At 32.8% G+C, this 17497-nt stretch overlaps 3 protein-coding genes across 5 annotated transcripts; all 3 read left to right on the top strand.

Moving 5' to 3' along the window:
• On the top strand, positions 1-1363 carry LOC111381014. The gene is made up of 3 exons (XM_023004703.1): positions 1-231; positions 314-460; positions 560-1363. The coding sequence occupies exons 1-3, from the start codon at positions 4-6 to the stop codon at positions 1358-1360; spliced, it is 1176 nt and encodes a 391-aa protein (XP_022860471.1). The 5' UTR covers positions 1-3; the 3' UTR covers positions 1361-1363.
• A 3443-nt stretch (positions 1364-4806) lies between these two features.
• LOC111381006 (multiple myeloma tumor-associated protein 2 homolog) lies at positions 4807-9198 on the top strand. Its single transcript, XM_023004694.1, has 4 exons — positions 4807-4998; positions 5726-5815; positions 8350-8617; positions 8729-9198. Exons 1-4 carry the CDS (start codon positions 4956-4958, stop codon positions 8988-8990), a joined length of 663 nt encoding a protein of 220 aa, XP_022860462.1. The 5' UTR covers positions 4807-4955; the 3' UTR covers positions 8991-9198.
• Positions 9199-9790: 592 nt separating this feature from the next.
• Positions 9791-15214, top strand: LOC111381000 (uncharacterized protein At2g38710-like). 3 transcript variants are annotated; one of them, XM_023004685.1, is made up of 6 exons: positions 9792-9901; positions 9975-10145; positions 11178-11297; positions 12253-12367; positions 13633-13726; positions 14411-14862. In XM_023004685.1, exons 2-6 carry the CDS (start codon positions 10042-10044, stop codon positions 14608-14610), a joined length of 633 nt encoding a protein of 210 aa, XP_022860453.1. In that variant the 5' UTR covers positions 9792-9901; positions 9975-10041; the 3' UTR covers positions 14611-14862. The 3 variants fall into 3 exon arrangements, with proteins under 3 accessions (XP_022860454.1, XP_022860453.1, XP_022860452.1); XM_023004684.1 differs by adding an exon at positions 14900-15214 and having other exon boundaries at positions 9820-10145; positions 14411-14547; XM_023004686.1 differs by lacking the exon at positions 11178-11297 and having other exon boundaries at positions 9791-9901; positions 14411-14879.
• Positions 15215-17497: the final 2283 nt, after the last annotated feature.

The following is a 17497-nucleotide window of genomic DNA, read 5'->3' as shown; positions in this document are numbered from 1 at the left end:
GTTATGTTTGTCGAATGTGTTTTAAAACCAACTGGAAGACACATCGATTACAGAACTCTTGGAATGGTTGAACAGCTTGATGAATTTCTTATGTATCCATGGGGACGTAAGGCGTATTTTGTTCTATTACATTCATTACAAGAATCACAGCTTGAAAGAATACGAAGAATGCAACAAAATAACCAAGCAGAATGTAAATATTCATTGCATGGTTATCCACTTGTATTCCAGGTAATTTTCTTACATTTATTCCCTATTCGATATAATTTAATCATGTAAAAAACGTTAATATTCCTTTTTACTTATATTTCAGTATTGGATATACGAAGCTTTTCCTAAAATTGGACGACAATTTGGTCACCGTATCCATACAAGTTTAAAATGTCCACGAATGCATAAATGGCAGCCTCAAATGGTATTAGCGAAAAATGTTATTAAAGAAATTTTAGCTACTGAAGAGGTATGTTCATTTCAGTATACAATTAAATATATCTTTCATTCTTTATAAATAAATTTTAGAGAATACGTCTGATATTTTATTACAATATTACAATAATAGATTACAGTAATTGCAATGTTAAATCCTACTGAAGCAGAATTGGAAACATTCTGGTATACAACTCTTTCACTACCAACTGACAACCAACATTGTACACTAGACAACATTGTCAATGGTGAATTGGAAAATACAACAGAACAAATTCGAGCATATAACATACATCCACAAGAAACAACTGTACACAGTTCAAATAGAATTGAATCTACTTCTTCCGGTACTTCAGACTATGTAACTAAACAAGATATGGAACAGATGTTCAATGTACACAGACAAGATGTCTTTGATTTCTACGACAGCTTGAAGACACAGATCGTTCAAGAAGCAACAAAGCAAGAAGCTCGGTATTATATGATTCTTGAAAATCAACAAACTCTCTGTCAGACACTTATTGACAATCAAAAACAATTTTTTGAAGTGCAGCAAAAAAATCAAGAGGAACATTTTCAGGGCATACAATCAGACATGCATTCTTATGTAGATACCAGTTTCGGTTTAATGAAGTCTTACATTGATGAACAAAATCAAAATATGCAAAATCAGTTAACCAATTGGAAATCACATATGGAATCAATTGTAGCCTCTGTACAACATGATTTGCCCCCTCCAACAAATCAAGCTGAATTTGAAATGCCTTCAACATCTGAACATGTAGAAGACGTCGAAAGATCAACAAAAGAAAAAAAAGGTAAGCAAAAAGAGACACAATCTCCATCACCAACGGCAACGAATACTTTAGAAGATTATAACATCGACAAATACAAAAACATTAGAGAATGGATATCAGAAAATCCATCAGAGTAAGATATTAAAATTAACTTCGTTAACTTAAATATTCTATTTCGTATTTTACTTATTTAATAACAATTTCATTTTTTCTTATATAGCGAATACTGAAAAGATGAAATCGGCAATCAATACGCAAGACATTCGCTGATGAATATAATAAATCAAATTAAAGATATAAATATTGTGGTAAGTCAACTTTAGCAATCTTAATTAATTTTACTTCGTTATTAATATAGCTAATTTAAATTTTTTTTACTAGCATATTGATATAGAATTAAAGCTATTGCGAAAACTTATTTATGATACATCTTCCCCGGTTTCCAAAAAATATGCAATCATGGACTTTCGATTCGAGAATGAGTGTGTACATTGGTACACAATGATCAAACGAGGAGCAACCGCTTTTGTGAATAATTTCCAGGCATTAGAGCAATACACAAAAGGAGAATTACCTACATTTGCTCGACCTGGATAACACACAACTATTTATTGATTCCAGTCGCATATCCAGACAACAGTTGGTTTATTTTTCTTGTTGATTTTGAAAAGTGGAAATTTCAAGTATATGATTGCAGCCACAACATTCATACACCAGATGCAATCAAGTTACGTGCAGCCCCAGTTTTTGATGTAGTACAATCATTATTAATAGCTACTGACATTTTCTTCGGGAAGCCAAATTTACGAAAACATAGAAATAAACGTATGAAATTGGAAATCATACCGTATCTACCTTCTCAAAATAATGGGTAAGTATCTCAACAATTTACTTTAATATTTATTTTTCTATTCAATTTTATTTTACATTTATAGCATTACTATAAAATAACTTCAAACTATTTTTTCTGTAGGCCAAACTCTGAAGTTCTTCTTCTCAAATACATTGAATGCTTCATTTTCGGATATCCATTAGAAGCAGTTTCAACTGAGAAAATACGTTTATACAAACGAAAAATTGTCAAAGATATCTGTCAAAATGAATATTTTTTCCGTCCATATTTTTATCATAACCATAACAAAGCAGGTAACTTTTTTTTTTCTTTTTTTTATAATGCCCCCATCATGTAAAGCAAAAGTTATAATAAGGTAAAAGCATTAACAAATTAAATGTCTATATTCATTAATTAATTCAATCTCAATTTTTTCTACATATACTTTAGTCTTGTTTCTTTCTACTTCTGCTAATAGCTTTTCTCTTGCTTTAATAGGTATGCCCTATCATGATTGATGTCGAAACCAAGAACAAAAAGCTTTTCATCACCCATCATGTAAGTATCGTGTATTCAAATAGCAAGTATATCAAAGAATTGCCGTTTTAACAATTTCTTATCAATGTTTTATTTTCTTCCTTTTGTAATAACGCTATTAACTTTTGAAAGTGATCATTATAATCTCATTTGAATTTCAATTTTCTTTCTCTACAAGCTTAATTCAACTTTTGAAAGTGATCATTATAATCCCATTTGTATTTCAATTTTCTTTCTATACAAGTTTAATTCAACGTGTTTTAAATACAATCATTATGCAAATAATTTATATATTCGTTAAATGTATTATCATTATTCAATAAAACGATTAAAAAAATTGATCATATGAATTTTTATAGAATTTTTATCAACCTTCATAGTAATTTCTTTAGCAGTCTATATATTTATAAGATTAAGTTAAATAATCTATAATAATATAATTTATTTATTAACTACTGCAGATGAAATCGTAGAGAAATACTTCTTACCAACTCATTTAGGACAAATAAAAGCAAATCCATATTTATACTTCTCATTTTATACCTTAAATATAACTTTCTAATATATTTATGAACAGATATACTGCTGCACTTATTTTTGCTACTCGTTGGGAAATGTCATGAACTTTGAGAATAATTACAGCACAAACGTTTCACATAATTTGCAGCAAATAATAATAACCAAGTTTTCATATACACTTAAAAAACCTATTTCACGAACAAAACAAAATTATTACTGCGAATTTGCCTATTGAAAAGTATAACTACTATTTTCCATCTAAACAGCTCAAAAAAAATTCTACATGAAAATCTTTATTAGAGCATAGTAAATGAAACAAGCTAAAAATAGTGAATTACAATAAAAATTCAATACTAATATAAATCATCACACTAATATCACCTTAAACAAAATTTAAGCCATGCATTGCATGGCCAGGAACTAATATTTTATAAAAGAGTTAAAATCAAACATGTATTCTTCAAATTCTACCGTGTCCATCTTAGTGCAATTTGGTGGAGCTATTATACATATATTGTGCACTATTAAAAATATGTATTCTCAACATATTCTTCTTGAATATTTATTTAGTTGTCTTGTGATTCTTCAAGTATATCAACACTATTTTCTTCATGTTATTCATATTAAATTGTGCTTCTTAAGAGCTACAACATAATAACATTTTGAAATATAGATAAGAGTTAAAAAATAAGAAATACTTTTGCTAACCCAATTGATAGAATTTCATGATGCAAGCGTGTTAAAAATTTTGTAGAAAAGGAGCAACTGGTATAAGAAATGGACTCATATAAAAATGATTCTAATTAGAGTTACAATTCGAACCAAAGACACTCTTTTAGCGTGAGCAAAAAAGTAAGACCAGCTAACCGTTCATTATTATTTATTATTTAAATCTTTCTACATGTACATCAAGGTTGATATAAAGGTTTACATAATATCACATCACATTCTATAATTTGTCGATTTAAAATATTGTCAACTTTTTTATCCAATTATTTCCTTTCAAATTATCTTTTGACACTGCTTCTAGACACTGCCTTCTACAAAACTAACATAATTCTTATTATTTTATAACACTTAACATTAATTGTAATTGAAACTAACTATATAATAGTTTTGCTTACATTTCTTAGATTTGAAAATTCTCAATATATCACTAAAGCATGTTTGAGTCCCATCTTTTTGGAAATAATCCATTTTGAAATAGTGTTTTGATAGATAATGTGTGGTTAAATTAGGAAAATTTTTATATTTGCATGTAATATTATTTTATTGAAAAATATATAGTTGAAAATAAGAGAGATATTTCGAAAATACTGGGGATTAGACAAGGGCTTAATGTTGTCAATAAAGCAGTATTTGTGGAAGATCGTTGTCCCTCCTGCAACTTTGATTGCAACATATAAATATGGGGTATTGATTCACAATAAAACACACAAATCTATCTTCTTTTTTATAATAATTAATATTTTTCAAGGCATTGCTACACTAGATCGTGTGATGTAATTTGTTGGTTCAATCAAATTCAGACTAGTTAATATTTTAATTAATTTTTATTCTTTAGTCTGTATACTTTATCCTATCAAACATGCCTTGGGATTGTGAACCAACATGTGTTTGTTAGTCAACCTTTGAGGATGAAAATGCCAATGGGCAAAATTACCATGCCTCGTAGTATTTGGGGTTTCCAAACAAATTACGTGTATATGTAAGGGCTCTTTTGTAAAGCCCACGGTCTCTTTCTTTCCGTTGATCTCCTCTCTTCGGCAGATCGAAAATTCTCCCGCCCGCCCCGCCCCGCCCCGCCCCGAAGGCATACAAATACTTACACCTAGAGGGAGAAGATGTACCATCCGTCGAGAGGTGGAGTTCGTGGTGGTCGTGATCGTAAGTTCTTTTTTCCTTCATTTTGCTCCACAATTTTAGGGTTCCTATGCGCTATACAAAATCAAGAATTCTTTGTGAATTAGACGTGTTGTAATTGCGTTTGAATAAATTTAATTATGAATTTGTGTTATTGTTTTGAAATTTGGTTTCCGTCATAGTTGCAACAGTACAATTTAAGGGTAAGGATGTTAGGGTTTGATATGATGAGGCATAAAAAAGGTGTATGACAGCTCACAAATTCGTTAATACTCCGTATTAGTATTTAGAATGAGATTTATGTACTGGTAAAATAATTGAGTAGACGTGGAAAAAAGAAAAAAAGTTGTAATTGTGAAATTGTGGCGTGGTTTAACAATGAAATGAACGAGTCAATCTGAACGTTAATTTCAGGTGAGTTTGTGTCAATTTACTACCGATTTTGAAGTTCTGGAATGTGAGTCAACATGTGGGCTAGCTATAATGCTTTACTTCATCCATGGGGGTTCGGGAAAGATCTAAATTATGTAATTGCAATCTGTCTTCGTCTTCATAAATAAAGTACCTATTGACCAATGGTTCCGTGAGTTTTTAAACTACTAAAATAAGTTCTACGTGGTTTCAGACCTTGTTTACTTATCTAATTTTTTCTTTCTTCTCTTTGGAATTGTTTATGCCTCCTTAGCATATAAAGATGAAAATGCTTTTGTCATGGAATATTCATTAACTTATAATTGTTTTTCATTTGCAGAGTTTAGCTGGGAAGATGTGAAAGCTGATAAACATCGAGAAAACTATTTAGGTCACAGTCTCAAAGCACCCGTTGGAAGATGGCAGAAAGGTAAAAACCTCTCTCTATGTGTGTGTATATGTTTGGCTTGTACTGGATATTCAGTAGTTAAGCTTGTGATTTTGTTCTCTTTTTACCATCTTTCCTGGTCATTAACTAACCATCACTCTATCCATCTCTGACTAGAATGAACTGACTTCTAGTTTCCTTATTTCTGAGTTTCTGCTTTTTCCATGGAATGCACGACAGAAGTAACTCTTGGCCATTGCAAATGCTTCCATAGTTGCAGCTCTCACTTCCTCTATCCTCTTTCTGTGCCCATATGTAAAAAATAAATCTACATATGCTTTTATCCCTTTTTAGAAGATTATGATGAGTCGTGAGTTGGCACTATTCATTTCTATTTTAGTTTTCAAAATATGCCCTAAGAGTTTGTTTGGAACACGAGATCCATTTCTTTCTTTCATCGCCAATGAACCTTGTGTTTGCTTAATCCCATTGTCATTTTGGAAAAAATTTGTCTAACTCAACTTTTTGCAAATGTCTTATGATGATGATACAGATTCGTGTGTGTAGAAATATAAAGTGAACTTCACTCTATATTTATCAACAAAAGTGAGCAGTAAAGCTGAAGTCTTTGTATCAAGATACATGTATATATGTTAGATAGCTACCCTTGTGCAGCTAGATTCAAATAATATTACATAGTGATGTTACTTGTATGTCTAGTTGTTGAGTTATTGTTCGGATATTACTTTGGTTGAGAAAACTAGTTTTTGTGCTGTGCGTATGATCTTTTGGATCCTCTTTCAACTGGTTCTTTTTTGTCCTAGTGAAAGTGCAAGTACTTGGTTTCTTATTATAGTTTTTGTTTGTTCCCATAAGATATGAGAAGTATCCATAGGTATGAGTGTAGGAGATAAGACCAAACTTCATCTTGTCAAGGCTCGCCCATATCAATGTGTACCAAATACCTACTAGTAACTGGAACGTCATCAATGTTAAACACTAGGATTATTGTAAGGATCAGGATGTTTTCCCTGGGAATTATTTACTCGGCTACTGCTGCTTTAGATACTATATTTTTGCTACTACTATGTTGATGATCAAGTATGTGCCTTCCCATATAGTTGACTTTGTTACTGAAGTCATCACCCCCAAATTTTTCTTCCACTTTAGGAGCTGCCAAAGCTTGCAGAAGCATCAAATTTCTTCTTTTAGTAGCAACTAATGAATTTCTACTCCTCTTGGTCAAGAGATTCGTGGACATGTCCAACTTATGATAAGTGAAGTCTCACCTAGGATATGTGCTGGATCTTATTCTTCTTTCTTTGCATATTTGTGTTAAATAGGTTCTTCGAAATCAATATGTCTAGTTTTAACTTCTAATAATGAACTTGATGATGAGGATGTGAATGAGAATCAAAACCCATCTTGTGACAAATGAAAGGGCAGATTGTATCGAGACCTGTCAGCATCTCTCACACCTCCAACATGTATCAAATCCTTCCCTTTTATCCTTTTTTGATCCTTCAGCAACTTTGCCGGTTAATTTCACATTATTGTTGCATATCTGGGACTTTTAGACATGAATTTGAGTAGTTTTGTACCCAATATATGTATTGGGCTATATGCAATATAGGATTCGTAGCTCTGTACCAACTTTGTCTTTCCTTTGTTTGTAAAGCATATTGTTATGCATCTTCGATATTGGAAAGAAGAAGAATACTCATCTTGTCACTTATGGCTGCTTGACATATATCCATTTTTTACTTGCTCATCAGTCTCATGGATGCCAGTTTGAATTGATAAGTTACAGAATTTGTAGAATAGTCTTCAACTCAAGGTCCATTTGACACAAACTACGGTCTCATCTGTATAAACCCATCATATAATGAACTGGCAAAAATGTCTTCTCAAATTTTGCATCAACTCCAAAGCGCGATTCTCTGTTTAGTGTGTTACTTTGTTGTGATATCCCTATCCTTCAAGTTGTTTCTACCATTGTAGCACAACTCTTAGTATCATACTATCATTACTAATGAGTACCTTTCGTTCTCTAAGAATTTGCTTCTGTTTAAAATACATCTCCAAACTTGCTTCCAAACCAAGGTAAGTCGTTTGTGTGCATTCGTCTATGGAAATTTGAAATTTCAATTTGAACTTCTGAATTTAGATCAAGAGCCTACTACACTAAGTTTGAATCCAACAAGAATAAGAACATTGGTCCTAGAAGGATTGTGTAAAAACTTAATTCTTGCCCTCTACAGCAGATCAGAAGAACAAATAAAATAATATTAAACTGTAAAGGGGAAACAAATCCTTGAGTTTTTGTGCTGGTGGTATTCCACAAAGCCTACATGCATCTTACGGAAAACTTTTCCAGCCATGAGTGCATCATAAAGTTCTGGTGTTCCTACCAGTTAACCTTGAAACTGCACTTCCGAGTGATTTCTATCTGAAGTTTTTAGCTTTCTCTACTCTGTCCGAGAATACATTATTAAAGAGTGCTCGCTTTTTGAGGTTTAAACATAACTAGTTGGTTTATTTCGGATTATATTATGTCTGAACCTATATTCTTCCAGGGAAAGACCTCCACTGGTATGCTCGTGATAAAAAATCTGAGGCTGCAAATTCAGAGGCTATTAAAGAAGAGATACGAAGGATCAAGGAGGAAGAGGAGCAAGCCATGAGAGAGGCTCTAGGCTTAGCTCCTAAACGGGCAAAAAAGTCTCAGGGTAATCGACTAGATAAACATGAATTTGCTGAACTTGTAAAGCGAGGTTCTACTGCAGAAGACTTGGGAGCTGGCCATGCTGAAGCTGCTCAGGTTCAGGGTCTTGGTTTATCTAAGTATGGTTCTTTCTTATGTTTTCTTTTTTTCTTGTCCCCTGCCTCTCCATTTTCCCAGAAGAAATCCCACACAAAATCAGGTGTGTTAAATAACTTTCGACACATTGGCAGGGTGCCTCGTCCCCGGGAAGAATCAAGTTTACCTGCCGGTCTGGAGTCTGAGTCATTCGAGAAGATGAATACTTCCATGCCAATCGCACCTGCAAGGAACGATGAAGAAGAGTCTGAAGATGAAAGTAGCAGAAAGAAAATGAAGCGTGAGGAGAAGAGACGCGAGAAGCATGAAAAGCGAGAGAAGCGACACTCTCGTGCTTCAGATGACAAGAGGAAACACAACAAAGAGAAGGAAAAGAGAAGACACGGTTCGGATTGATAAAATTAAACCAATAGTCCAAGGAGGAAGTTAGAAAAATAAGAAAAATGTGGCATGTCTTTTTTGAACAGGCTTTGGGATTTGATTCACCTTCAGTTTCTTCAGGACATCCTATGTAGTAGTTCTGTATTTATTTGTGATCTTTTTTATGTAATGAAGTAATACTTTATTGATCCTTTATATATTGATTTCTTGACTAATGGCAATACATCATGGTAATTGATTGGCGTAGTGTGGCGAATTCAGGGTAAGATGTACTCAAGTTGTTAAGTAAAATTTTGGTGTGAGAATCATCCAAATGTTTATTAAATCACAATGTGAACCTTCAGACAACAATGTTGTGTGGATAAATTTTGTTTTCCAATTTGGACCGGGTGTTCCAAATTTTGTTGCAAGATGTATTTACGTTAGACATGGCGTTTAAGCGTTGAGGGGCTACATAGATCAACGTGCTACTATTAGACAATAAGCTATTCAATTCTATCTTGTAGCGTTAAGAACTTTTCTTTTAGACAAATACGAATAAATATATTATTTCAAATGGATAAACATTTTCCCATTGTAGTAATAATGATTACATTTGATGCGAGTGGATAAGCAAAAAAAATAAAAATAAAAATAAAAATAAAAATAAAAAATATTCAACTCGTGGAATACAAGTATTAGAATAATTTTCAAGAATTTATTCAGCTCGCAAAGAAAGTGCAATGCCAACAACAAATTTGAGCATGTTCAGTTTTTTACAAGAGAGGAAAAAAAAAAAAAAAAATCCTAACCGTCCATTTTATCAATTATGGAAAATGACGCATAATATATAATTTATTGGTGACCAAAAGCGCAAGTTTCCTCTCTCAATTATTCTCGGATCCGAAGCAGAAGAGAGCTCCTCACTCTACCATTGAGCTAAAAAGGTCTTAGAATTTTACGATTCCTGATTAATTTTAAATTTTTAATCGGCGACCCTTATTTCGATCATTAATTCAGATCGATCCAACTCAATTCGCTGAACTGCGGAAAAAATCGGGAAAAGAAAAGCTTATTTTAAGAAAAAATGGTGTCGGCAAATAGTGAAATGGCAGTTTACTGCTTTGACACGCTGGTGGCTCACTACAACAGCGAACAAGCTCCTCATCCTGCCTTCGATGAGGGTCAACAGTACGATATTTGTCTATTACGTTGGATTATTATTGGGTTTTTCTTATTTACTTAATTTTTTGATGTTATTACTATTTTTGCACATACTCTTTCTGAATTTTTATTGGAATATAATTGATCGATTATTTATATGATTACGTTTTTACATTTTTTTATTGCTTTTTTCTCCGTTCATAGTTACTGTAAAAAAAGAAAATTTGCATGCAAAATTTTATTTATTTGATTTCTTTTCTGGATTGTTTGTGTTGATGGATGAATTTTATTGTGCATTGTGTTTACTTAGTTATCTCCATTACATTACGGAAGTTTTCTCAAAAGCAGATTTCTTTTTTGTTTCTTTTAATCTTTTAATTGGAGGATAGCAATTTTCTGGGGGAAAAAATGAATTTTGGGGTTGAATATAAGATATCTATTTTTGGCTTAAATTTTCTCTTAATGGTGTGAAGAATAAAAAGTAAAAAAAAAAAATAATAATAAATAAATAAATAAAAATAGAGGATGAATTTATTTCATAAACTTAGAAACCATTTCCTATCTTATTTTCTGCACCCATTAATATTAAGCACCTTGCGAATTTCTTCTGAATTAAGCCCCAGTTTGTCACCCAGGGAAATTAAAGAGTTTTGAGTTGCATTTTTTGGAGAACGTATGGTTAAAATATTAAAAAAGGTAAAAATTTATTGGTTTGTGTATAGAATATTTTATTGTGTGAATGTGTGGTGGAAAATAATATCGTAGCAAACAATTTAAACTTACCAAACAGGCACTAAATTTGTGGGATTTAATTGTTCTTTATCCTCTTGTAAATCGCAAGGATGCATTCTCTAATTTTTAACAGTTTCCTTGAGGCATTGTGCTTAGATTACTAGTTACTACTATGGCTGGTTCTTTTTCCTATCATTTTTAATAGAAGTGTAAAAGCAACACTTTAAATAACTTAAACTTTGTCTTGTTATAAATGAAATGCATGCGGAGGACCAGAATAATGTGGATAAATTGTTTTATTGTTGTCCCAAATTACACTGGTTTCAGCCCATTATTTGTGACCTGGAAGAAAGTGGTGAATGGAGGGGAGCCTCGTTTACGTGGATGCATTGGGACACTTGAAGCTCACTGCATCATCAGTGGTTTTAGGGACTATGCTCTAACAAGGTGCTTCCACATTAAAGTTTTCAAATTCGCAGTATCGGTTGCATTTTTCTTTGTGCACTTCATTTCTGAGAAAACAGACACGAATAACTCAGGTTATTTTTAAAAAATCGTCTCTTAGATTCCATTAGCTTCTTTCTTTTGGGATTTATTAGTTAATCAAATAACTCTTATCCGTTTCATATAAAGGCAACTGACTGCATTGTTGTTCATTAGTTTGTACACGTTCTTTAGTCCAACTTTTTAGCGTTTAGTGCCCTTTACACCTGTTTATGAAGTGAGGATTAGCAACAATAATTTTAGTCCTAAATGATAGTTACACATCCTTGTATCACAATAAATTTATAGAATTTATGTCTGGCTGTTCAATTTTATAGTTATGTTTTCCTTGGTGTCTTGGGGTGAAGGAATTCAGATATTATTTACGTTTGTGAGACTGTGAGTGTGCATATTCCTAGGATTGGAGTAAGTACAAAATGTGGATGGAGTAAAGCTGGCAGATGTGGTTTAGGAATGCAGATTGGAATAAATTTAGAACTCGTTAGATGGGTATCTACGTGGAATTTTATTTGTTGTAGCTCTTCAGTGATTAGATGTTATGGGGGTTCAACTTTTTCCTTTCCCTACCCCTGGTTGTCTTTTGTACTTCTTGATTTCTTTGTGCATATCACCAGCCTGGAGTTTGGCCAACTATGTCAACAATTGTACTTGATCTTGTACTAAGTACTCTCATCGCTTTGAAGAGTATCTTTGTAAAATGGGTGGGTTCCACTTTTTTATTTTGTTTTAGGTTCTTGACTTTTACAAGGACTTTAGACATCTCCATTGTATTCTTGAGTAACTATTTCGTTAGTGTGTTGTAATTTTGTGATTAATTCCTTGTTGGAAACATCTCATTAAATTTCCAACAGTTTTAAAGCTGTGACTAATTTAATTCTTCATTTTTAATATTTTGCAGTGCCCTTAGGGATCGTCGATTTCCCCCAATACAAGCTAAAGAATTGCCTTACTTGCAATGTACAGTTTCCATTCTGACAAATTATGAGACTGCTCGAGACTACCTTGACTGGGAGGTAGGGTTCCAACTTATGAATTTCCTAGCATTCTTATGTGTGCCATGTGTGGTTTATATCTGAATATGCAGTCTATGTTAGTACCTTAGCATTCATCTTAGAACTAGTGTAACATTTTATGTTCCTCCAATGTTGCTTAGCATGCTGCATATGCTATTTGATCATGTATACTATGATACATACGTTGTATCCTACTAGCATGCAGTATCATACTGCACAACAGTATCTTCGTGTATTAGATCAAGATTTTGATAAGTTCAAACAACAGTATGCATTCTGTTAATGTTTGATGGTATTTGGTCATATTCTGATTCAGTATATGGTCACTGCACGATCATATAATTTCACATCATTTTTAACCCACAAATGCAAACAGGTTGCTTTGAATAATTTGATGGGGGCAAAATGGAATGTTACATATACGATCAGTGACAGGATATAGGTTCTTTAATCTTTTGTGGACAATTATCATCAGAAGTATAAATCTTTGTGTTATTGTCTCCGGTAACTGTTTCTACTTGCATTATAAATTATTGTGTTTTCTCTGGTAACTGTTTCTACTTGTATTATATATTGTTCAGTTACAATTGGACGAATCCTCTTCTACTGCTACACTCGCTAAGAGTAAATCAGTAATAGAAGATTAGGATACTCAGTTTATGTCCTTTGGCTGACTAATATTCTTTCGATTGTTCCAATGGCCAAATATTCGTTTTTATAAATCCAGAATTTTGTTAAAGAAGATTCCTTCTACAAGAGATGGTCAACTCTAGTGACTATAATTGCACTGAGTCTCAGATGCATCAAGTGATTTAATACTAAGTTGTCCCCACGCTCAACACAAAGGGTTATAAACTATTTAGCTTTCTAGTTTCTTTTGTATTGACAACTATAATTCATACTCTATCCCCAAATTTTATGTTAGAGTTCTATAAATATGTTGTCTTACATGCTGCAATAATAGATTGTTCGCATTTGTTTTTCACGCTAATCCCTTTATTTACTAATACTTTCCAAATTGTTGTGCTGAGGTGATCAGATTGTAAATTCAATTATGACGAGTTAATCTTAATTTTGCGTTTATAATCCTTCTACAATGTGTAGTTGGATTGTGGAATACTCCCATGTATTTTGATGTATAGGTAAGATGTCTTGATTCTAAAGCTAAGACTTGCGCCTGACTGAATTCTGTATGCAGGACTTAAATAAAGCCAATCCCCAGGAAGAAAATCGTTTTTTTCTCATGGATTAGTGTGTTTATGCAGGTTGGAAAGCATGGAATGATTATTGAATTTACTGATCCTGACCATAATGCTAGGCGAAGTGCCACGTACCTGCCTGAGGTGGCTGCTCATGAAGGTAACTTCTAATGCTTACTATTCGTTCATAACAGAAAATAATAGTAACAATGTAGCAAAACAAAAAGTTCCAAGCCCTTTAAGCCCTATAAAGATTCACTTGATGGAGACTCTCCGTAAAGTAACTGAGTCTACGAGGAAGGCATGATATACGCCTATCAGTAATGACGAGGAATGCGTTGACTGATAGGACTCTCTCTTATTCACAATCACGAGATAATCTGAACAAGCTATATCTTCTTTCTTTTCCAAGGCAACTTGTTTGATAGTTTCTTTTTGAACTTGCTAATAAGATCAAAAATGTCATAATAGATTAATATTGAGGAAAAAACTTCATGCTTTTGTTTGATTTTGTTTATTCCAAAATCAATTTTTCCTAAAACTATTCTCCCAATAAATAATTTTGCATGTGGACCCTGATCTTTTCCCTACTTTTTAACCAAAAAAATCACTTTACACTATCACTTCTCAAAAAATAAAAATCAAACAAGCCCTTTAAGTTGCAGACGACATATTGATCACTAATTATTTCCATAACATTAAGAGAACTGATCTAAATAGGCTTTGCAAATTCTAATTGTAGCCAGCTAATTGCTTCGGTTATGAAGAGAATCGTAGCCTTGTGCAACATGTTTTCTTCGTTAACACTCAAGGATCTGATTTTTTGTTTTCCTTTTCCATATAGGCTGGACAAAGATAGAAGCAATTGACTCATTGATTAGGAAGGCAGGTTGCAACAGCACCATCACCGAGTCACTGCGGAAGCGTATTCGACTTACCCGTTACGAAAGCACCTTATTTACCATGCACTTCAGTGAGTATGTTGCCTATGTCAAGGCAGCTAGAGGTACTGCTCCAACTATTAATGGGGCAAAACCACAATAATTTTTTCTTTACCTTTCATTTAAGCCCCAAAACTTACTTGTGGGAAGGTACTTAATTTAAACTGAATTATGGTTGGACCGTATTCTGATTGTTCCAAATCCAGAAATTGTTATGCATATGCTATAACTATTTCTTCAAATTCATTCGATTTTGAAGAAAACATAAAAGAAAACTGAAGTTGAACTCAGTGAACCTTCTACAACTCATCTGGGAAAGAGTTGCAGTGTTGTAAACTTATTCCTTTTCATATAATTGTTGCTTTTTATTTACCATGCACTTCAGTGAGTATGTTGCCTATGTCAAGGCAGCTAGAGGTGCTGCTCCAACTATTAATGGGGCAAAACCACAATAGTTTTTTCTTTACCTTTCATTTAAGCCACAAAACTTACATGTGGGAAGGTACTTAATTTAAACTGAATTATGGTTGGACCGTATTCTGATTGTTCCAAATCCAGAAATTGTTATGCATATGCTATAACTATTTCTTCAAATACATTTGATTTTGAAGAAAACATAAAAGAAAACTGAAGTTGAACTCAGTGAACCTTCTATAGCTCATCCGGGAAAGAGTTGCAGTGTTGTAAACTTATCCCTTTTCATATAATTGTTGCTTTTCTGTGCTCAAAATTTTCTCTCTTCTTGTACTTTGATTTTGCACACATCCATACGATAGAGGTCAGTGTGAATATTAAATTTTAGCGATGCATTTTCTATAAATTGTTCATTGTTTTGATGAGAGGTGTAGAGTGGAGTATGTAGGCACATCTGAATTCATGTTTTATGGATTGGATAATGTTGGCAGATCTGAGTTCATGTTTTGTATAGATGGATCATCCTCAAGATTCTTTAAGAGTTAGATGCTCTTTATTTTAAAGAGCTATCTCATGAAATTAGGTTTCGGTCTATTATTTATTTTAACATTTTAAAATCGAAAGTGAGTTTAATTCTTTTCATTTGGAGATCTAAATGAATCTCTATTTGTTTTTATTATGTTAGCTTTTTAATAAAATTGCAAGTTTGAATGCTCCATTATGTAAGTTACATATAGCATATTGATTATTTTAGATATTCTCATCTAAAAAATATATTAATTGAAAATGAGGGAAAAACATTAAATGATTATTGGAAGAAGGGAAAAATAAAGAGTAAAAAAGAAAGAATTTGTTGAAGTGTGAAATTTTTTACTTTAAAGATGCTCGTTAAGGGCATGCATTTTGTTAACATGATCAAAGCTGCCAAGTCAGCAAACAAATTTGATAGGAAGGATATGGGTGATGAAGATGATATTTTTAGGAAGAACAATGTTACATGTATAGGAATTATTTAAAATAATTTTTACAGATTAACACTCGAAGCTAAATGACTTTGAAACTTCTTAGAGGATAGTCATACTTGCGCAAAACACGTGCCTTGCAATCTGTATTCATTGTGATAGCCAAGTAGTTATTGGAGGGAACGTAATATATAATGAAAACATTGAACATTTTATAAGACTCTCTCTAGTAGAATTATATCAACTGACTATGTGAAGTCAATAGATAATATTGCAAATGCGCTTACAAAAGGTTTTAACTAAAGAGCTTGTGAAAAGTTCATTAAGAAGAATGAGTTTAAAGCACGTAAGTCAAGTAGAAGTCTTCAAAGAGATAACTCAATCTAATTGACTACAGACCCAAGATCAAAGTTCAAAAGGACAATCAACTTTTAAGACTTAAATTGAGGAGAAACTTTTACCATTCTTATGATGAGTAAGTACACATATCATGCTCTTGGATGAGCCCCATTCTCTAAAAAATTATTTTTTTCTCAAATTGTCAGTAATTTAGGGTTTGTAAGTGGTGGTTTACTATGAAGGTGATTGTAAGCTGGTGGTGCTAATGGTGGCGATGTTTGGTGTTGGTTCTTACTAATGTAACATGGTACGTTACAAGTGGTTGTCGTTGTGTAACACATTATGCTATAAATGGCGATGACAATATTGTCATAAAATTAAGTGTTACAAATGTAATAGTGTTTGTTACCAGTGACAATTGTGATGGTGGAAATATAAATTGAAATGTGTATGAAAATATAACACATATGTTATAAAATGTAGTATAAAAAAGTTAAATATAAAATAAAAAAATGGTAGTTAATGATAAAAAAAAAATTGTATTATACATTCTGAGTTACTTTGTTTTTTAGTCCATTTGTGAATTATCCTTTTTTCGGTAAAAACATAATTTATTCAAGGCTTATTGGCACCAAACTATCCACCTTTTAGATCCATTGTGCATTACCCCTCACATTTTGGAATTGACAAAAAATATCCATGTATGAAGCTTGAGCTACAGAAGACAATATTTGAGGTGCGGAAAATCCCCATTTACCATCTTTAAAGTGTGATCCACACTCCCTACGGTCCAAATCCGTTAAGTTATGAGTTAAAGAACAGTAAAAATGACCAAAATTAAAAAGGAATAATAGCAAGTGTGATCTTAAACTTTTTATTTTTTAGCGAACTACGCCAAAACTTGTATTAGTACCACCTACAATCCCAAACCTTTAGAACTTTATTTTTCTTCCCCAATCCTAACTTTCACCCCCGTCCTAGTCACCCCACCCCCATAGACCCCACCAAAATAAGATATGTTGAAGAATAAACTAACATATGGATCCTTGTTCTCCAACGATACTTAAGGATTTACTTTACATCTATCTAATGTTATGATATTACAGGGGGACCCAAGCATGGCCTCGGGGGTTAGCCTCAAATCTTCTTTCGGGGGGAAGAGATGCTGGTGTCTCTCTTCCTCATATCTTGGGAGGGGTAGCTTTACATTCTTTGTTGTGCGAGGTGTAAGTGTTATACCCTATGTCCAATCAATTTTGGATATAAATACTTTTA

The sequence above is a fragment of the Olea europaea genome, unplaced genomic scaffold (assembly GCF_002742605.1).
Source record: "Olea europaea var. sylvestris unplaced genomic scaffold, O_europaea_v1 scaffold224, whole genome shotgun sequence".
Taxonomy (NCBI): domain Eukaryota; kingdom Viridiplantae; phylum Streptophyta; class Magnoliopsida; order Lamiales; family Oleaceae; genus Olea; species Olea europaea.
The sequence above is the reverse complement of the archived record's forward strand: the minus strand, read 5'-3'. Positions and strand labels throughout refer to the sequence as shown.

Excerpts from the sequence above, each read along its gene's own strand:
- LOC111381006 (XM_023004694.1), top strand. The coding sequence starts at position 4,956 with ATGTACCATCCGTCGAGAGGTGGAGTTCGTGGTGGTCGTGATC. Across the intron at positions 4,999-5,725 it reads AGTTCGTGGTGGTCGTGATC|AGTTTAGCTGGGAAGATGTG; the intron begins GTAAGTTCTTTT and ends TTTCATTTGCAG. Across the intron at positions 8,618-8,728 it reads CAGGGTCTTGGTTTATCTAA|GGTGCCTCGTCCCCGGGAAG; the intron begins GTATGGTTCTTT and ends ACACATTGGCAG.
- LOC111381014 (XM_023004703.1), top strand. The coding sequence starts at position 4 with ATGTTTGTCGAATGTGTTTTAAAACCAACTGGAAGACACATCGATTAC. Across the intron at positions 232-313 it reads GTTATCCACTTGTATTCCAG|TATTGGATATACGAAGCTTT; the intron begins GTAATTTTCTTA and ends CTTATATTTCAG. Across the intron at positions 461-559 it reads AAATTTTAGCTACTGAAGAG|ATTACAGTAATTGCAATGTT; the intron begins GTATGTTCATTT and ends TTACAATAATAG.
- LOC111381000 (XM_023004684.1), top strand. The coding sequence starts at position 10,042 with ATGGTGTCGGCAAATAGTGAAATGGCAGTTTACTGCTTTGACACGCTG. Across the intron at positions 11,298-12,252 it reads AGGGACTATGCTCTAACAAG|TGCCCTTAGGGATCGTCGAT; the intron begins GTGCTTCCACAT and ends AATATTTTGCAG. Across the intron at positions 13,727-14,410 it reads TGAGGTGGCTGCTCATGAAG|GCTGGACAAAGATAGAAGCA; the intron begins GTAACTTCTAAT and ends TTTTCCATATAG.